The sequence below is a fragment of the Callorhinus ursinus genome, unplaced genomic scaffold (genome assembly GCF_003265705.2).
Source record: "Callorhinus ursinus isolate GAN/ISIS: 27379988/994484 unplaced genomic scaffold, GSC_fseal_2.0 scaffold24, whole genome shotgun sequence".
NCBI lineage: Eukaryota > Metazoa > Chordata > Mammalia > Carnivora > Otariidae > Callorhinus > Callorhinus ursinus.
The window spans coordinates 16,322,789-16,338,145 of record NW_027397086.1 but is presented as its reverse complement, the minus strand read 5'-3'; the positions used below and the strand labels follow the sequence as shown (position 1 = coordinate 16,338,145).

Here is a 15,357-nt window from a genome sequence, read left to right as displayed (position 1 = left end):
GTGCTCGCCCGAGGCCACCTGCTTTGGCCCGGACTCGGACTCGACTCCCCGGCGAGGGGGCACCCGGAGAGCCGTCGGGTACAGCACGCACTCTCGGGGCCCACACGTTCCCCGGAAAGGTTGAAATGAAGCTGGGTTGCAGATGGAGGAGGGAGGCCCTGTGAACGGCAGCCCTGAAGGGGACGGTGCCTGGATGCCGTGGTCACGGTGGACGTGCTCGCAGGGACGGGAAGAGGAGGTGCACGGGCATGGCGGGCGGCCACCTCCTGCCCCGTTGAGCTGGGGTGAGTTCATAGCTTTGCCCTCAGCCCTGAGAACGTGGGTGGCAGCGCTCGTTTGCCTGGGATGTACCTGATGGGGAGCTGCTAGAAAGGCTGCTGGCTTAGAACAGAGAGGCCGAGTTACGGCTCGGGCTGTGCCCTGGAGACGGGAGGCGGGGGCTCCTGTCTCAGCCCTGCCAGCGCCACCCCGGCCCCCGTGTCCCGCGGCCTGCCCCTCTCTCCACTGTGGCTAATGTTTGCTAGGCCAGTTATGGTGAACCAATGATAGAGTGGTGTTTTCCTCTTACGTTTCCCTCCTCGGTTCCCCTGTTCGGGGCTCTCTGCAGGTTTTGTCGTCGTATTGTTTCTCTTCCTCTCTCATCTGGGTTTGGGGATCGTGGTCAGTAGAGGCCTGCCTTTTCCCTGGAGGGGCCCTGTGGCTTCTCTGTGAGGACGCACGTCCCCACCGCCACCACAGGTGTCGCTTTCGAGATCCAACTCCTGTACAGAGAAGGATTTGCTAGGTCTGCAGTTGGGCGTCAGCATCAGGACCCACGGGGGCCCTATCCACCCGCGCGTCCCCACCGGGTACCTTGACTCTTCGAACCAAAGTTCCTTAAAGGGGCACAGCCCAGCCTTGTCCGCAACCTCAGGGGCCTGGGATCCCTGTGGCGCTTCCTGATGTCCAGGTCGGCAGAGACCGTGGGGTCTGAGACCAGCCGGCAGGAAGCCTCCTCCCACAACCCAGGTGCCAGCCGGTCCCCGCCTGGGGCCCTCACTCCCGCCCCGCCAGGGTGGCCGGGTTCCCAGGTGGTGAGCCAGCTCGTGGACTGGCGTGGGGCTGGGACTCGCCAGCCAGGAGAGACAGGACCCGCCGGTCAGCGCGTCCGGGGCCATTCAGATCCCAAGCATCAGGAAATCATTTTGTACAACCACCTGAAGCAGAGATATTTTTTAAAAAGCGTAAATTATTTTCAGTTGTTTTCTGATCCTACCTTTTTCTCCCCCCCCCTCCCCCCCCCCCCCCACAAACTTCACATCAGTGATTCTTTCACATCAGGTAAATCTTGAGAAAGCCTTGGTACCCCTCCCTCCGCGCCCCGCTCAGTAACCACGTGCGTGCACCCCCCCATCCTTTCTCAGTAGTTAAGACGTTCTAGGCAATACCATAGGCACATCTGACTGTGTCTCTCTCTCCGAGTGCAAGAAACTCAAGTCATCTTAAAAAAAAATAAAATACAAAAAAAAATTTACAAAAAAAACAAACACAAAAAAAATATCTTTTTTAGGCCAGAGTTTTCTACAGGTATTAATGAATATTTTTCTTAATCCTTATAAGTTTTATGTGTTTAATATTTCTTAATACCGGTAGCATTAATTTATACTTTTGTAGCAACACAATATTTTTATAAACAGCCAGTGCTTGGCTCCAGTCTCCACGAGGGGTTTATGCAGGGGCCATCTTGGGGCCCTGTGTACCATGTACTGTATTTAAAAAGTTACCTAGTGTCACCCTTGCTGTGTTAATTAACAAGACGTTGTTTGCGGTCTCCTGTGTCGTTGGTGTGGATCCAACAGCTCTCCAAGGAGTCACGTTGCATGGGGGTTGAGTTGATGGTTCTTGTGATCTGTAAACCCCCGAGACCAAACTTGAGGGTTTATTTAGGGTTTTCTGTTTGTCCTTTGGGTTTTTTCGTTTCACTTTGTTTTGGTACCGTATCTCCATTTAACAGCCAAATCAGTTTCGTGATGTTTAAAAACTTTTTCTGATGTCAAATGGAGGAAAGGAACAGAAAAAAAAAAAAAAAGATTTTTACAGAGTAATAAAATTTAAAACTGAGCTGTTTAAATGTTGCTGTTTTTACCTGTCTGTTCTTGTCCAAAAGTGGGACATTCCCAGGAAGAAGAGGAAGGTTCCACTCGGTTCCTTAAATCACCAAAAGCCCTAGCCCAGAATTCACCCCCCACCCCCCGAATTCTTGCAACATTATTTCCCAGTTGGTTGATGCCAAGGCAAAAAGACATCCTTTTAATGGTTAGAGAGGATCAGTTACTTAAATGATTTCATGTCAGTGTTGTATTTATGGTTTTACAATAAAACAACCTTTAGGAAGATGGCGGTGTGTGGTGTTATTTCTTGGGTTTGGCATTGGAGCGTGTCATCTGGTGAGGAGCGGGGGCACCGGTGAATAGAGACGGAGGAGAGGCAGGATCCCTGGGCTTGACAGAGGGGACACGGTGAGGTCGGGGATGTCATCTCAGCTGAGTTGACACGTGCGGCACCAGAGCCAGCTCAGCCCCCGTGTGATCAGTGGTAGGGCCCCTGTGGGCCTTGCTTACGGACCATCGTCCCGTGGAACGATGGAGGAGGAGAAATTTCTGAGTCTCACATGTCCAGTGTCTCAGGAACACATCCAAGTTTGCCTTGTCCGGTGGTCACTGGTGTCACGCCTCTTGCCTCTGGTGACCCGGTACCCAGCAACCTTGGGTGACGTGTGCCTGTGTGTTCTGTCATCCTCCGTCTGGGGAGGAGTGTCTGCGGCTCTGCCAGATTCTCGATGGCATTTGTGGCTCTAAACAGGTTAAAAATCTGTGCCCTCCACGGTGAGCTTTGGGGTACCAGCCTGGGTGGACTTCGGCAGGCCTCACCCAGAGCCTCGCACCCCCGACACACGCACATCAGGGCTTCGAGTCGAGCTGAGGGCAAGTCGAAGGAGAGATGATGCCCCCCAGAAGGCGAGCAGTGGCCCGAGTCGGCCAGAAGGGTGTGTGTGCGCTGCTGTCGGAACGGTCTGCTCAGAGGCCAACGCTGTCGTGCTTTCTCCTGGTCTCAACCAGATGACGGAGCGCTGTCCCCGAAGAGGACATGTTACGGGCGTTGGCTGAACAAATCGCACCAAGTCGCATGTGGAGCATCGCCAGCAGGCTGCTGAGCTGGACAGCGCCCCCCCCCCCCCCCCCCCCCCCCCCCCCCCCCGCCAGGACCATCCTGTGGGTGTTTCCTGTGACCAGTACCCCGGGACATGGCCAAGAGTGGTTGACGTTTCATCGAGGAGTTTCCATGCCGTCTAAGACAAGTCAGGAGTCCACTGTAGCTGAAGAGTCCTTCCCCAGGCCTGGAACATCGCCGTCCTGGAAGAAGGCCAAGGGCATGGCCCAGAGCCTTCATACAACTGAAGGGCCAGTCTCTGGGTTTTTAAAGGTTTTAAAAAAGTATGTGTCGTTACCACGCAGCCACATCGATTTTAGAACAAACGTGACCAGTATCTCTAAGAGAAAATTTAAGGTGAGAATACTTAAGAAGCACCCTGAGTCTTCAGGGCAGCCTCTTGACAAGGGTGATTGTGGTGCCATCTGGGATGAGTGTGCTGGGCTCCGGACTCCGGGTCACAGATGTGCTTCAACCCCACATGTCTGTCTTTAGGACCTGACGAGGCGACAGGCCAACTGGGGAACCGCAGGGGAGGCCCTGGTTGGAGGGACTATCTCACCTCAGCTCCTGCCCCGTGGCCTGCAGGATGCAGTCCCACGGCTGCCGGGCATGTTATTTCAAGAGAATCAAGAAATTTAGGGTGGTTTTTTTTTTTTTTTTTTTTTTTTTTAATGGAAGGCCCATTTTTAAATGGTGAGTTTGGAACTATCTACAAAAAAGACCTTATGAGCCAACATCCCATCTCCCAGCTGCAGCTGCTTCCCACTGGAGGCAGCCGTCCTTCGGGTCACTTCAGAATATTCCTCTACGGAGCACAGTAAGTGGCCAGCCCTGGTATGTGAGGCATGCATGTGGGGGAAGCAAGGTATGGGTGTAGGACATAGTGACCTTTGTTAGTTCAGGCTGGAGAGCCTGTCTCTTCTCCCCAAACAGTTGCCTGTGTCCCTGTTCCTGACCCACCCACTCCTGCCCGACCACACACACTGTCCCCCAGGACAGTCCTCTCTGTTGGAACCTGGAAGCTCCCAGCTTGGGACTTCCCAGGGAGAAGCGGGGGCTCTTTATGTGTTCTGGCCAAGGGGGCTGCAAAGCTTTCTAGAGCCCAAGTCCTTGCCTCTGGATTCATCTCCTCTCTTCTTCCTTCCTGATGTGTCTCTTAAGCGAATGGGCTAATGGCCTGAGAGGGACCCTTGACTGAATTAGGTGCCAGCCCTTAGCACACTAGCCACCCTGCAGAGAAGAGGTGTGCCGGCCCAGCTTGCCGCCTCAGAAGACCCGAAGCTGGGGGGGTTGAATCCCGCAGCAGCACCTCTCAGGGTTCTGGGTGGGTGGACCCAGCAAGAGGGGTTTATAAATTAGTTGCAAATCCTGTGTGTCTCCGATGGAAGCTCCTGGCGTCATGTTCTGAGGCTGAGTTGGTGACCGAGCCACCGAGGACAGTCTGCCTATTGTCTTCCTCAAGGCAGGACAAGCCAGGCCAGGCTGAGGGCTTCCAGCCCTGCTCCAGTGCCTCGCTGGTCCCAGACACCGTGTGAAGGTCAGTGAACATTCTCCTCCTGGGGCAAAGGGCCAGAGTGAGGATCCCAGGAGATGGGATCTCAAGGGCCCATCTGATGTGCTTCCCTGACGTTTCATCGAGGAGTTTCCATGCCGTCTAAGACAAGTCAGGAGTCCACTGTAGCTGAAGAGTCCTTCCCCAGGCCTGGAACATCGCCGTCCCGGAAGAAGGCCAAGGGCATGGCCCAGAGCCTTCATACAGCTGAAGGGCCAGTCTCAGGGTTTTTAAAGTTTTTTTAAAGTTTCCTCAGGAAACACCCTGAGGCTTTTCATCCCCTGGCAGCTGGTGCTGGGACATGGCTGTGACCAAAGTAAAATGCTGGAGTGGGCATTGGTGCGGTAAAGGGTGTGAATTGTCTCAGGCACTGTGGGTCACTGGCCCTGACCGGCCCTGGGGCCTGGGCACACGAGGGCACAGTCCTCTCTTCCGACCTTGGGTAGCTGATGACCCGGGTCAAACCTCTCCCAGAAAAAAGTACCCAGAGGTTTTTCACGTCTTCTGGCTTTAATAAAACAAGACAGTCCCATTTTGTCCTATTGTGGAGTAAATAGAACTGTGATTTATGTCTCATAATTTGCATAGCCAATTTCATGTACCGAGGACCATTCTAGTACATTTTCAGCACATTTTTAATTTCTGGGGGGGAGCTGGGGTTACTACCCCCCACCATCCCCAGCCTTGTCCCCCTCTCCCTGCTACCTCGTTACACGGAGGACAGTGAACAGTCACGACAAGGAATTTCAGGAGTCTACAACTGGGTGTTTATTTTGAACCTGGCCCCTGGGACAGGCAGCGGCCTGCAGCCTCCCTGCGGCCTGTGGTCTTCTGGCGTGTGGCCCCGTCAGCTGAGTAAGTGCAGCGGCTCCTTGTCCCCTGCGGACACAGAGACACTCGGGGAGTAGGTGTGGGGCACGCCCAGGGGTCTGGGGATGGGGGTGCCTCGTGAACGAGGGAAGGCAGCTCGGGCTGACTTGGGCCCTGCGCTTGCGGAATGGCTTGGTATCTCCAAAACACATTCCACAGAACAATCTGGGTTTTAGCCTCTTCTGATTGACTCCCAAGTGCCCTTTTCCCAGAGCGGGGAGATAAGGCCGAGGGATCAGATGGCCGCTGGTCCCTGGAATGCCATTACTGATAGCCTCACCCTCAGCGTTAGTCACAGCTGCCGCCGCCAGCCGGGTCCAAAGCGCGCGGGGCGCTGGGAAGTATGCCAAGTGGGTACTCTGTCCCATTTTACAAAAGTAAAAACTGAGGCTCAAGCTGGCACTCGCCCAACGGGGCCAGCCCCCATGTGACAGCATCCCAGCTGGGGGAAGGTCTGGAGTTTAGCCCCATTTTACAGATGGGCATCAGGCCCGGAGAGTGGGTGGGCTGGTCACCCGGTAGGGTCTAGAACTGCCCTCTCCAGACCCCCACCTCCTCCCGGGGCTCGCCTGCCCAGATCCCAGAGCACCCTGCGGGGGCCGCCTACCATTGCCAGGGACCCCGCAGTACTCCTTGCACTCCTTCTCCGAGTAGAACTTGTTGCCGTTGCCTTGGCAGCCCCCGTAGACGAAGGGGACACACTTCCCCTGGGCAGCGTCAAACGCCCAGAGCTTGTAGTAGCCTCGGCAGGGGCCGGGGACAATGGGGAGGCTGCAGGCCGCTGCGGGGTGGGGGGCGGGTGCAGAGCATGAGTAGCCCTTACACTTGGATGACCCTCGAGACACCCAGCAAAGGGCTGGGTGACGAACCAGGGCACCCTGCTCGTCTAGAACACCTAGCTCCTCCGGCGCTGGGAACCTGGGGCCCATGGAAACCAACCACTGGCCTGGGTCACCCACGTACAAGTGTGCAGTTCCTGTGACTTAAGGAAACCTGCCTTAGAATTCCGCCCCTGGCACGTCCTCCCTCAGGTCCCTGTCCAGCCGGCATGGGGCCCGCTCGGGAGTCGGGGCTGGGGCGGTGCAGCGTGCCCAGAGGCGAGGGGCCCGCACTCACCCACGGTCCGGCAGGTCTGCAGACACTCCTTCTCCGAGGCAAAGTTGTTCCCGTTGCCCAGGCAGCCGCCGTACTGGAAGGTCTCACAGGCCATGGAGGAGCCATTGTAGAAAAACCTCATGATCATCCCCAGGCAAGGGCCTTCTGCGTGGCCCAGCTGGCAGGAATCTGGGGAGGGGCAGAACGGCAGAGCCTCCTGTCAGCAGGCTGGATGCCTACCGTGCGCCATCTCGTTTTAGTTTTCCCGTCCGCGCTATGAGGAACGATGGTCAACCCATTTCTCAGATGAGGTAAAGTGACTTGCCCGGGGGATCACACAGCCCAGAGAGTCAAAACCATGATACGTCTGCTGGACTCCAAAATCAGTGCCTATCCCGCTCTATACCCCAGCAACCCACAGATGCACCCCCGTGTTGGTCTAGTCTGTCCTGAGACAGTGGTAGCGGCAGCTGATGATGCCTTCACCCGCACGCAGGCCGGCCAGCCTGACCTCGTCACTGTAAGCCCTACTCCCGCGCCTTTGCTCCCCCTGTTCCTGCCCCTGAAATGCCGTCCTCCAAGGAGCCCTACCTGGACACCTGGACAAAGCATGACTCCCCTTCATCTAGAAGAACTCCTTGATCCCCTTCTCCCTCCCTCCTGAGCTCCCCCAACCCTGCAGCTAACCCTCCCTTTTGGGTCCATCAGTGTCTTCCCTGCCTGTCTCCCCTACTAGACCACAAGCTCCAAAAAGAAGGGGTTTGTCTCCGTGACCCCGGCACCCTCCACAGGGTGGAGCAGGCTCAGTGTTTGCTGAGCAAGCTGGGGAGCGAGTCAGTCGTGAACACTGCCAACTACGCAGCATCCTCATGTCCTCCAGTCTGCTCCCACAAAAGCCCTGATGGTGAGCGCAGCAAGCAGTTGTCCCCACTACAGAGAGGGAGAAACCAAGGCTGGGAGGCCGCACAGTGGTACAGACAGAGCCAGAACTCGCTTCTCCTAGAGTGACGAGTTCCTGAGCCCAGGGGCCACCCTGACAACCTCCGGCACCGCACAGAGGCCCTGACTTGCCTTTTCTAGTTCCCAGTCCTTGCCTAGCAGACAAGAAAGAGACTTTGTGGTGGTGAGGGCAGCCCTCCTCTCTCGAGTATGACAGAAGAGGGTGGAAAGGTGAGTGGCTGTTACCTTCCTTCTTGTTGAAATCAGTTACTGGTTGCCCGGTCCCTGATCCTTCCTCCTCCCGGGCCAGCACAGCCCGCCGGGCCCTCTGCGGGGGAGAGAGAGAGAAGCTGTTGTGGGCACCTCGCCACCATTGCTCACCTGTACCCCTGGGGCATATAAACAAACCATTAGCTTGAGGAATCAGGGTGCAGACAGACGCACAGGAACTACCCTGGTTAATGGACTGTTTTCCCCAAAGCATCAACCTGAATCCCAGAATGGGCATCATGGGGGAGGTTTCTAGTCTGAAAGGAAAATCAGAACCGTGAAGTATAACAATACCCCTGTGTCCAAAAACAGTTGAAATGTCCACAGGGATAAAATAATGGGGAAAAATATCTGAATTGGAACCCAGAAAACGGCACTACTGCTGTGCTAGAAACTCGAAGCCTTTCTACAGGTCGGAGTGTGGGTACGACTGATTTGCGGGAAGGGCTGACCAGACCATCATCGTTAGCTGCTTGCAAAAAGGAAAAGCCACCCAGAGAGGATAGAGAAGGGGCCTCAAGACTGCCCCTGACACTTCTAGCTGTGGCGGTCGGGGCTGAAGAGCAGGGCAGGACGCCAAAGCTGACAAAACCCTCTCGGGGTATACAGCCCACTGACTGCAGGCCCCCAGGGCCATGCGAGGCGGGATGAGCAGGGAGAGCGCCGGCCAACAGGCAGCCTTCCTGCCTGGGGGAGAGACCCGGAATCTGAAAAAGTACATCCGTAGTAACCCCCAACGTTGCCCTTCTCCTTTTAAGGTGCAAGTAAAAGCTGTGATCAGGGACTCCCCCTGTCAAGCTGGCTGCACACAGGCCTGCCTTGGTGAGGGCAAAGGAAAAGAGAAAAACCGTGGAACAATTTAAATAATGCAGCTGCTCAGAAGAGTCCGGTTCCGCCGGAGAAATATCTCCACTACACACAGGATGACAGTAAGAACCAGGAGAAAAACCATCAGTGAAATTCAAGATGACACCGCATTGATATCACAGGGGCCGACAGTTATGGAAATGAATAGAATGAAAAAAGTAGAGAGTTACTGGACGTGGAAAGGATTTTGTTGAATTTAACCACACAGTAGAGATAATAAACTGTAGGTTAGTGATTATAAGAAATAAATTCACATAGTAGGAATTCTAGAAGGAGAGGCGATCGATAGAGAAATAATAGAAAACAACTTTTCTGCTTTGAAGACTTGAGTTGTCCAATTATAAATAGGGATCAAAAGGAATGAAGCAAAATTAGTGAAGAGCCCCACCTAGACATTCCCTAGAGACAAGGATACAGAGCCCAGCGGCCCTTGCAATAAATAGCATTAAATGACAGGCCGCAGAGTAGCATCTGAGGGTTACAAGAGGGGAAAGGTGGTAACCCTGGGATTCTATACTCATCCAAGCTGTTGACCATGTGATATAAACAAAGGCATTTTCACACATGCGAGGATTCAGTAGTTTTCCACCCATGTTGTTTATCTAGAAGAAAACTACTTTTAGAAATATTCCCGGGTACCCGGCTGGGGGCTCAGTTGGTAGAACATGCAACTCTTGATCTTGGGGCTGTGAGTTTCAGCCCCTCGTGGGGTGAAGAGCTTAGTTAAAATCTTAAAAATATATATATTCCCACTGATTGAGACGGGAATCTAAGTGAAAGAAAACAGGTGATGTGATAGCAAATATGACAAAAACTATAAAGCCAATCAAATAGGGAGTTGTTACAACGCTCATAAAACTTACTGTAAATGTTAAAAGTCATTCTCAAAACAAAAGGTGGAAAATATAAACGTCGATCTTAGATTACACCCACAAAGGCAGAGATGTGGGAGGTCTGAAGGGAAGAAATGGAAGTGTGCTCCATTTCTCTTTTTTGCAAGGGGAGTCACTAGTTACGGTTTCATTCTTTTTTTTTTTTTTTAAGATTTTATTTATTTATTTGAGAGAGAGAGAGAATGAGAGATAGCACGAGAGGGAAGAGGGTCAGAGGGAGAAGCAGACTCCTTGCCGAGCAGGAAGCCCAATATGGGACTCGATCCCGGGACTCCAGGATCACGACCTGAGCTGAAGGCAGTCGCTTAACCAACTGAGCCACCCAGGCGCCCCTATGGTTTCATTCTTGATCCTAATAAAGAAATACAGATCCGTCGGGATCTGGATTAAGATGTCAGATTGAAATTTCATTTCAAATTGCCTTTCCAGTATCTAAGAGTGAAAAATGAATTCAGAATACCAATCTCCAAATGTTCATTAGCATCACTCAGTCATGGAAAGGGGCATAGTTTAAACCAAAAGGTAAAACTGTTGATGAAGGCAAGAAATCAGGTATTTTGGAGCTGAACAGGATGGTCAGCTCCGAACTCTGCCCTCTAACTCCCAAGTCATCAAATTTCTGATAATTGTCCCTTAGACTCCCAAATCCTGAGAGAAGGAAATTAAAGGACCCTATCTTTTTCCTCTTCTGACAGAGGAGTAGTGAAGATGACTTCCGGAAGAGGAAAACAGACTAGATCTTTTTAGGTGAAGGCTCTGGGCCTGCACGGTCTAATGCACCGGGGGTGTTGACAAGTGGACATCACTGCCCCAACCAGGTGGAATGAGCCCCACATAGGACATTTAGAAGTTCTTCAAAAGAGAAAGCAAGCAAGCATATTCCAGCCAAGATGGCGCACCTGAGGAAAGCTCTTCCACCTCTGCCCCTTCCCGCCCTTTCCTTGGACTTTAGAAAAGTAGATGGAACACAAAATACCCAGCCCTTAGTCTACATTTGGGTGGGAGGGCATTCGGCTGAATTTTAGCAGGGAAAGGGTCAAGGAGCAAATGACCCCCCCCGCCCCGACCACATACACGCACACCACCACCATATCAGAACAGACGGGCTAAAACTGACTAAGCAGGAGCAAGAGAAAAAGAAATGGTAATGGGACTATCCAGACCCATGTCTGAAATGAAGGAGTAAATAGCCTGAATCAGAGACTGAGCCTGACTGTGGTGGCCCCTGTTATGAACTGCCTAGATGTCCCCTCAGGAATGAACTTACATTCTGAGCCTGAGCCATCAGCCCCTGTTGGAGACTGCCTCAGTGAACGGGACCCCTCTCACCCGAGGTCACGCTTCCTCTCCAGACTGATCAACGTAAGGGTGTTAAGGCTCCACTCCTCAGCGTCCTCATGGGACAACTCCAAAGGCCCTCCCAGTTCTAGAGTGCCCACAGGGTTGGCTGGGGCACTGTGAAGCTCTGCTTCTTCTGCTCAATCCTCCCTCCATCCCTTCCCTTCCACAGGTGTGGATCTAGGAAACCCCACCTATGACATCAACTTAGGAGAAAATATAACTCAACAGGCAGAAGGAAATTCTTCAGGGACCTCAGGCTAAGAATTACTTAAAACAGGTATTTATTAAAACGAGACTCAGAGACAAAATGGTAAACAACAGAATTAAGATGAAAAGAGAGAACTCAGGCCTAGATAAACAAACTGAGAACCAAGACAACATACATTCAGAGCTAGTAAGTGAGAAATAGCAAGGAACAGAATAGATGCTGCTAAATGGAATGACCGTCCTACAAGAAAGGCAAGTGACAATCCCAGTGAATACAGGCGAAAGCAATGTGAGAACGCCACTACGTGAGGAAGACAAAGATGCTCCAGGATGAGAGAGCAAGTGTTCCTGAGGTAGCAAAACCCAAAAAGGGAACGGAAGATGAATGATGAATTCCATATAGTGCAAGAGAGTGCCCTGAAACAGAAAGAAGGTAATCTGTGGATGGAAAGAGCACACTGTATCCCAGAAAACTTTGATATAGAACTCTCAACACCAAGACATATCCTAGTTAGGATGCTGAGTGCAGAGCACCTGGCTGGCTCAGTCGGCAGAGCATGCTACTCGTGATCTCAGGGTTGTGAGTTCAAGCCCCACGTCGGGCTTAGAGCCGGAAGGAAGGAAGGAAGGTTGGAAAAAGATGTACACACCTTCAAGGATAAAGTTTGTCCAGGCATGAAACAAATTGCTTACAAGAAGAAATACCAGACCGGCCTCGGGCTTTCCCAGAGCCGTAATTCGTGCTTAAGAACAACGGAGGAGTGCAGACAACGTTCTGAGTGAAAGGCAACATGACCCAAGAATCTGATGCCCAAGCGAAATGCCATTCAAGTGTGAAGGAAAGGGGCAGGCTTTCTCCAACAGGGAAGAATTCAGGGATTAAAACACACAGAACCCTCCCTGAAAACACCACTTGGTGAAGAAATGGCACAAGAGAAATCAGTGACTCGGGAATGGAGAAGCTCTGTGCTTACATTCACTAGGAGTGAGTGTGGAATACATTAAACTTACAGAACTCTAACTCCATGACTGGGACATGGCGGCAGATGCTTATTTGAACTTCCAGAAGCCCACTCTTTTTTTTTTTTTTTTTAATTCAAATTAAACTACACTTAATGCTTCTAAGACCTGGAAATAGCATCTCTGATACAATTCCATTTCATAACACTATGCCCATATCTGGGCAACTCTCCATCTAACATTCCTTCTATCTATCCTCTCTCCACATGTGGGCGTGTCACCGTTCCTGGGATAATGCAAATGCTGGTAGCTTTTGGGTGGTGGCATTTTTTTAAACTCTTACTTTATATACTTTGTTATTTTTAAATATTTTTTATTTTTTAATTTTAGTTCTTTATAATGAGCACATGTTAGTTTTATAAAATCAATGGTAATTTTTCTTTAAAAATACAGGCCCAGATAAATAATATGTTAACAGTATTGATTCTATGTAGGAATAAAGACACTGTTCTCTTTTTTTACTTTGGTATTTTTTTTTAAATTTTCAAACCTATGTTTCTGATATATTTAGAATATGTATTTGATTAGAAACATAACCTTGAAAATGTATGTGTGTATATATATAATACATATATATACAAATATACACACCTACATACACACACACACACACACACACACACACACACACACAAACAGTAGGATATATTGGGATATATAATTTCCAAATAGTCACAGAAAAAAATGAAGAAGCCTTAATCAATATGGTAAAGGCGGGAAAATAAACCAGAAGAGTAAGGAAGCCTAAAAAAATCAAACAGCAGAACAGGGAGAAGTGAGTTGGTTGAGAAGCAGCTTGCTCTCAGGTTTACTGCTTTTTTAGAGATCAACTGACTTTATCTGTTATTTATTGAGTACTATCGTCATTTCATCATTGAGTATTCTACTGGTTGTAGGCGGTACAGTGCTAAGAACTTTTCCAACATGTCACTGAATTCTAGCACATGGAAGGTAAGGGTAACTACCCTATTTCAGAGAGGAGGAAACTAAAGTCTGGATGGGACAGCAAGTGGCCCAGATGGTAGAACTGGGATTGAACCCTGGGGGTCCGACTTCAAGGCCCCATGCCTGTCACTGCCTTCTCTCAACCTCTCTCAATGACCCCACCCACCCACCACAGCAGGACCTAAGCAAGGGCAGCAAAAATCAAGCAGGCGGGTGGGGATAAAGTGGGAAGAAGAGGTGCTTACCATGTGTGGAGAGGGCTCTGGTTCCTGCTCCCCAGGGACACACTCACCTAGGTCAGGACAGGAGAGAGAGGTGAGTACGAGGGCTTAGTTTCTTTCAGAATGCTAGTTACGTGTGCCAGGGGGGCACCACACCAGGAACAGTCTTGGGCCCTAGCCCACTTCATGAACGGCTCCACTCACGTGGCTCGCAGAAGGTCATTCACTGGAAAAGCGACAGGCTGGTGGCCGCAGCGTCCCTGCCATCGGCTCCGTCACAAGAACAGCAGTGGCTAACATCTGCCGAGCACTTACTGACACCAGGCACAGCGCTATTTAAAGGCTTTATTTCACTGACCCCTCACAGCAACTTACAAGGGAGGCATTATTATCCCCCATTTTACATATGAGGAAAGTAAGGCTCTGGAAGGTGCACTAGCCAGAAGTCACACAGCTCCACTTGAACTTCAGTCCTCTAGCTCCGGAGCCCATCCTCTCACACCAACACTGAACTGCCTCCTAAGAGGTACCTACGGATTCTGGATATAACCTCACTTAAACAGGTGGCGCTAGGGTGAGCGCTGAATTGGTTCCAGTCTCAGCTCTGCCAGGTGTATGCTCTGTGACTTGGAGCAAACACGGGGGCCCCAGCTGCCTCCTCTGTAAAGAGGGGTGGGGGGAACTATAACCCTACTTAGCTCAGACGGTTGCTGGAAATACCCAGGGGCTGGGAAGACTGAGGAGGGCACAGAAAGGTGAGGCGGGGTGGGGCTGCATTTACCTTTGTTGGCCAGGGTGAAGATGGAGTCCTCGGGGATGCCCACACCCAAGGCAAGCTCCCTGAACTCCGCCAGCAGGCTTTCTCGAAGCTGCGGCTGTCGCCCTGCAATGGGAAGCAGAGAAGATGCCTAGAACCACGGGTGCCTCGGCTGGCAAGGCCTGGGATTATTCTGCCCAGGGATTTTCATTTAGAAGTTGAAAACTATCAGCCCAATGTGATCTCTTCAAAACACTTATGGAAAGATTGGCTCACATAAGAGAAAGAGATGTCCCTCCCAGGCTCCCACCCAGGTCCCCCAAATCCCCACACATGGCTCTTTCCACTGGTTAAGGGCCTGGAAGCTCTGGAATTCTCTGGGCCTAGAATTTTAAAGACCAGAAAAAGAGGATTCTACCTCAGATGGAAGACTGAGCTCTACCTCCTCTAGGGAGAGTAAATGTTTCCACCTTTCCCATAACTGGAGTCTTCCCAGAAGGATAAAGCAAAACTCCCGACTCCTCGCCATTCCACTGTCCCTAAATCATGGACCTTCTCCCATGCCCAACTCCTGCGGGCTTATGTAGCTCCAGGCCTTTACCATAGAGCTTGGCAGTAATGGTGGGCCCATGGTGGCGGCTGAATTTCTTGGTCAGAAAGATGGCGTACTCATCATAGTCGGTGTGGACCACGTAGGACTCCATGGTGATGTTCCATTCTGTATGGGAGATGCAGGAAGCCAAAGGGATCAGTGGTCAGAAGGCTCTTCTAGCCTGAGGTCCTTCACCTATTCCCCCCACACATCATCTGTTCATCCATCCTTCTGTCTATCCATCTGTCTCCTCCATATATTTATCATTAATTCATCCACCATTACTCCATCCACCCATCCTCTCCATACATCACACCATAAATCCACTTCCTTCCTTTCCTCCTCCCTTACCTGCTCTTCCTCCCTCCACTCATTAGTCTATCAGTTGATCTATCAGATGACCGATTCACTCACTCACCTGCCACCCGTAGCTGCACTCGTTTACCAGTCATTTGCTGCTTCTCTCACTCATCTTTTCTTTCCAACCATCCATCTACCCAAACATTCGTATATTCAACCACTCATACAATTATCTGACACACACAGCATATCTGATAAACATCTGCCGGATGAATGGCTATCTTTATGTCCCAATC

The 15,357-nt window shown here is 51.2% G+C and overlaps 1 protein-coding gene across 1 annotated transcript in view; it reads right to left on the bottom strand.

Annotated features, from left to right (window-relative positions):
* Nucleotides 1–5,488: 5,488 nt before the first annotated feature.
* The window catches only part of AMBP (alpha-1-microglobulin/bikunin precursor), a 13,247-nt gene continuing 3,378 nt past the window's right edge, over nt 5,489–15,357 (bottom strand). Inside the window, exons 4-10 of the mRNA XM_025888073.2 lie at nt 14,771–14,887; nt 14,194–14,295; nt 13,437–13,483; nt 7,895–7,976; nt 6,731–6,898; nt 6,222–6,395; nt 5,489–5,623 (exon numbers count right to left, since the gene is read on the bottom strand). Coding sequence (XP_025743858.2) covers nt 5,592–5,623; nt 6,222–6,395; nt 6,731–6,898; nt 7,895–7,976; nt 13,437–13,483; nt 14,194–14,295; nt 14,771–14,887 — 722 coding nt within the window. The 3' untranslated portion in view covers nt 5,489–5,591. The remainder of the gene's footprint in view (nt 5,624–6,221; nt 6,396–6,730; nt 6,899–7,894; nt 7,977–13,436; nt 13,484–14,193; nt 14,296–14,770; nt 14,888–15,357) is intronic.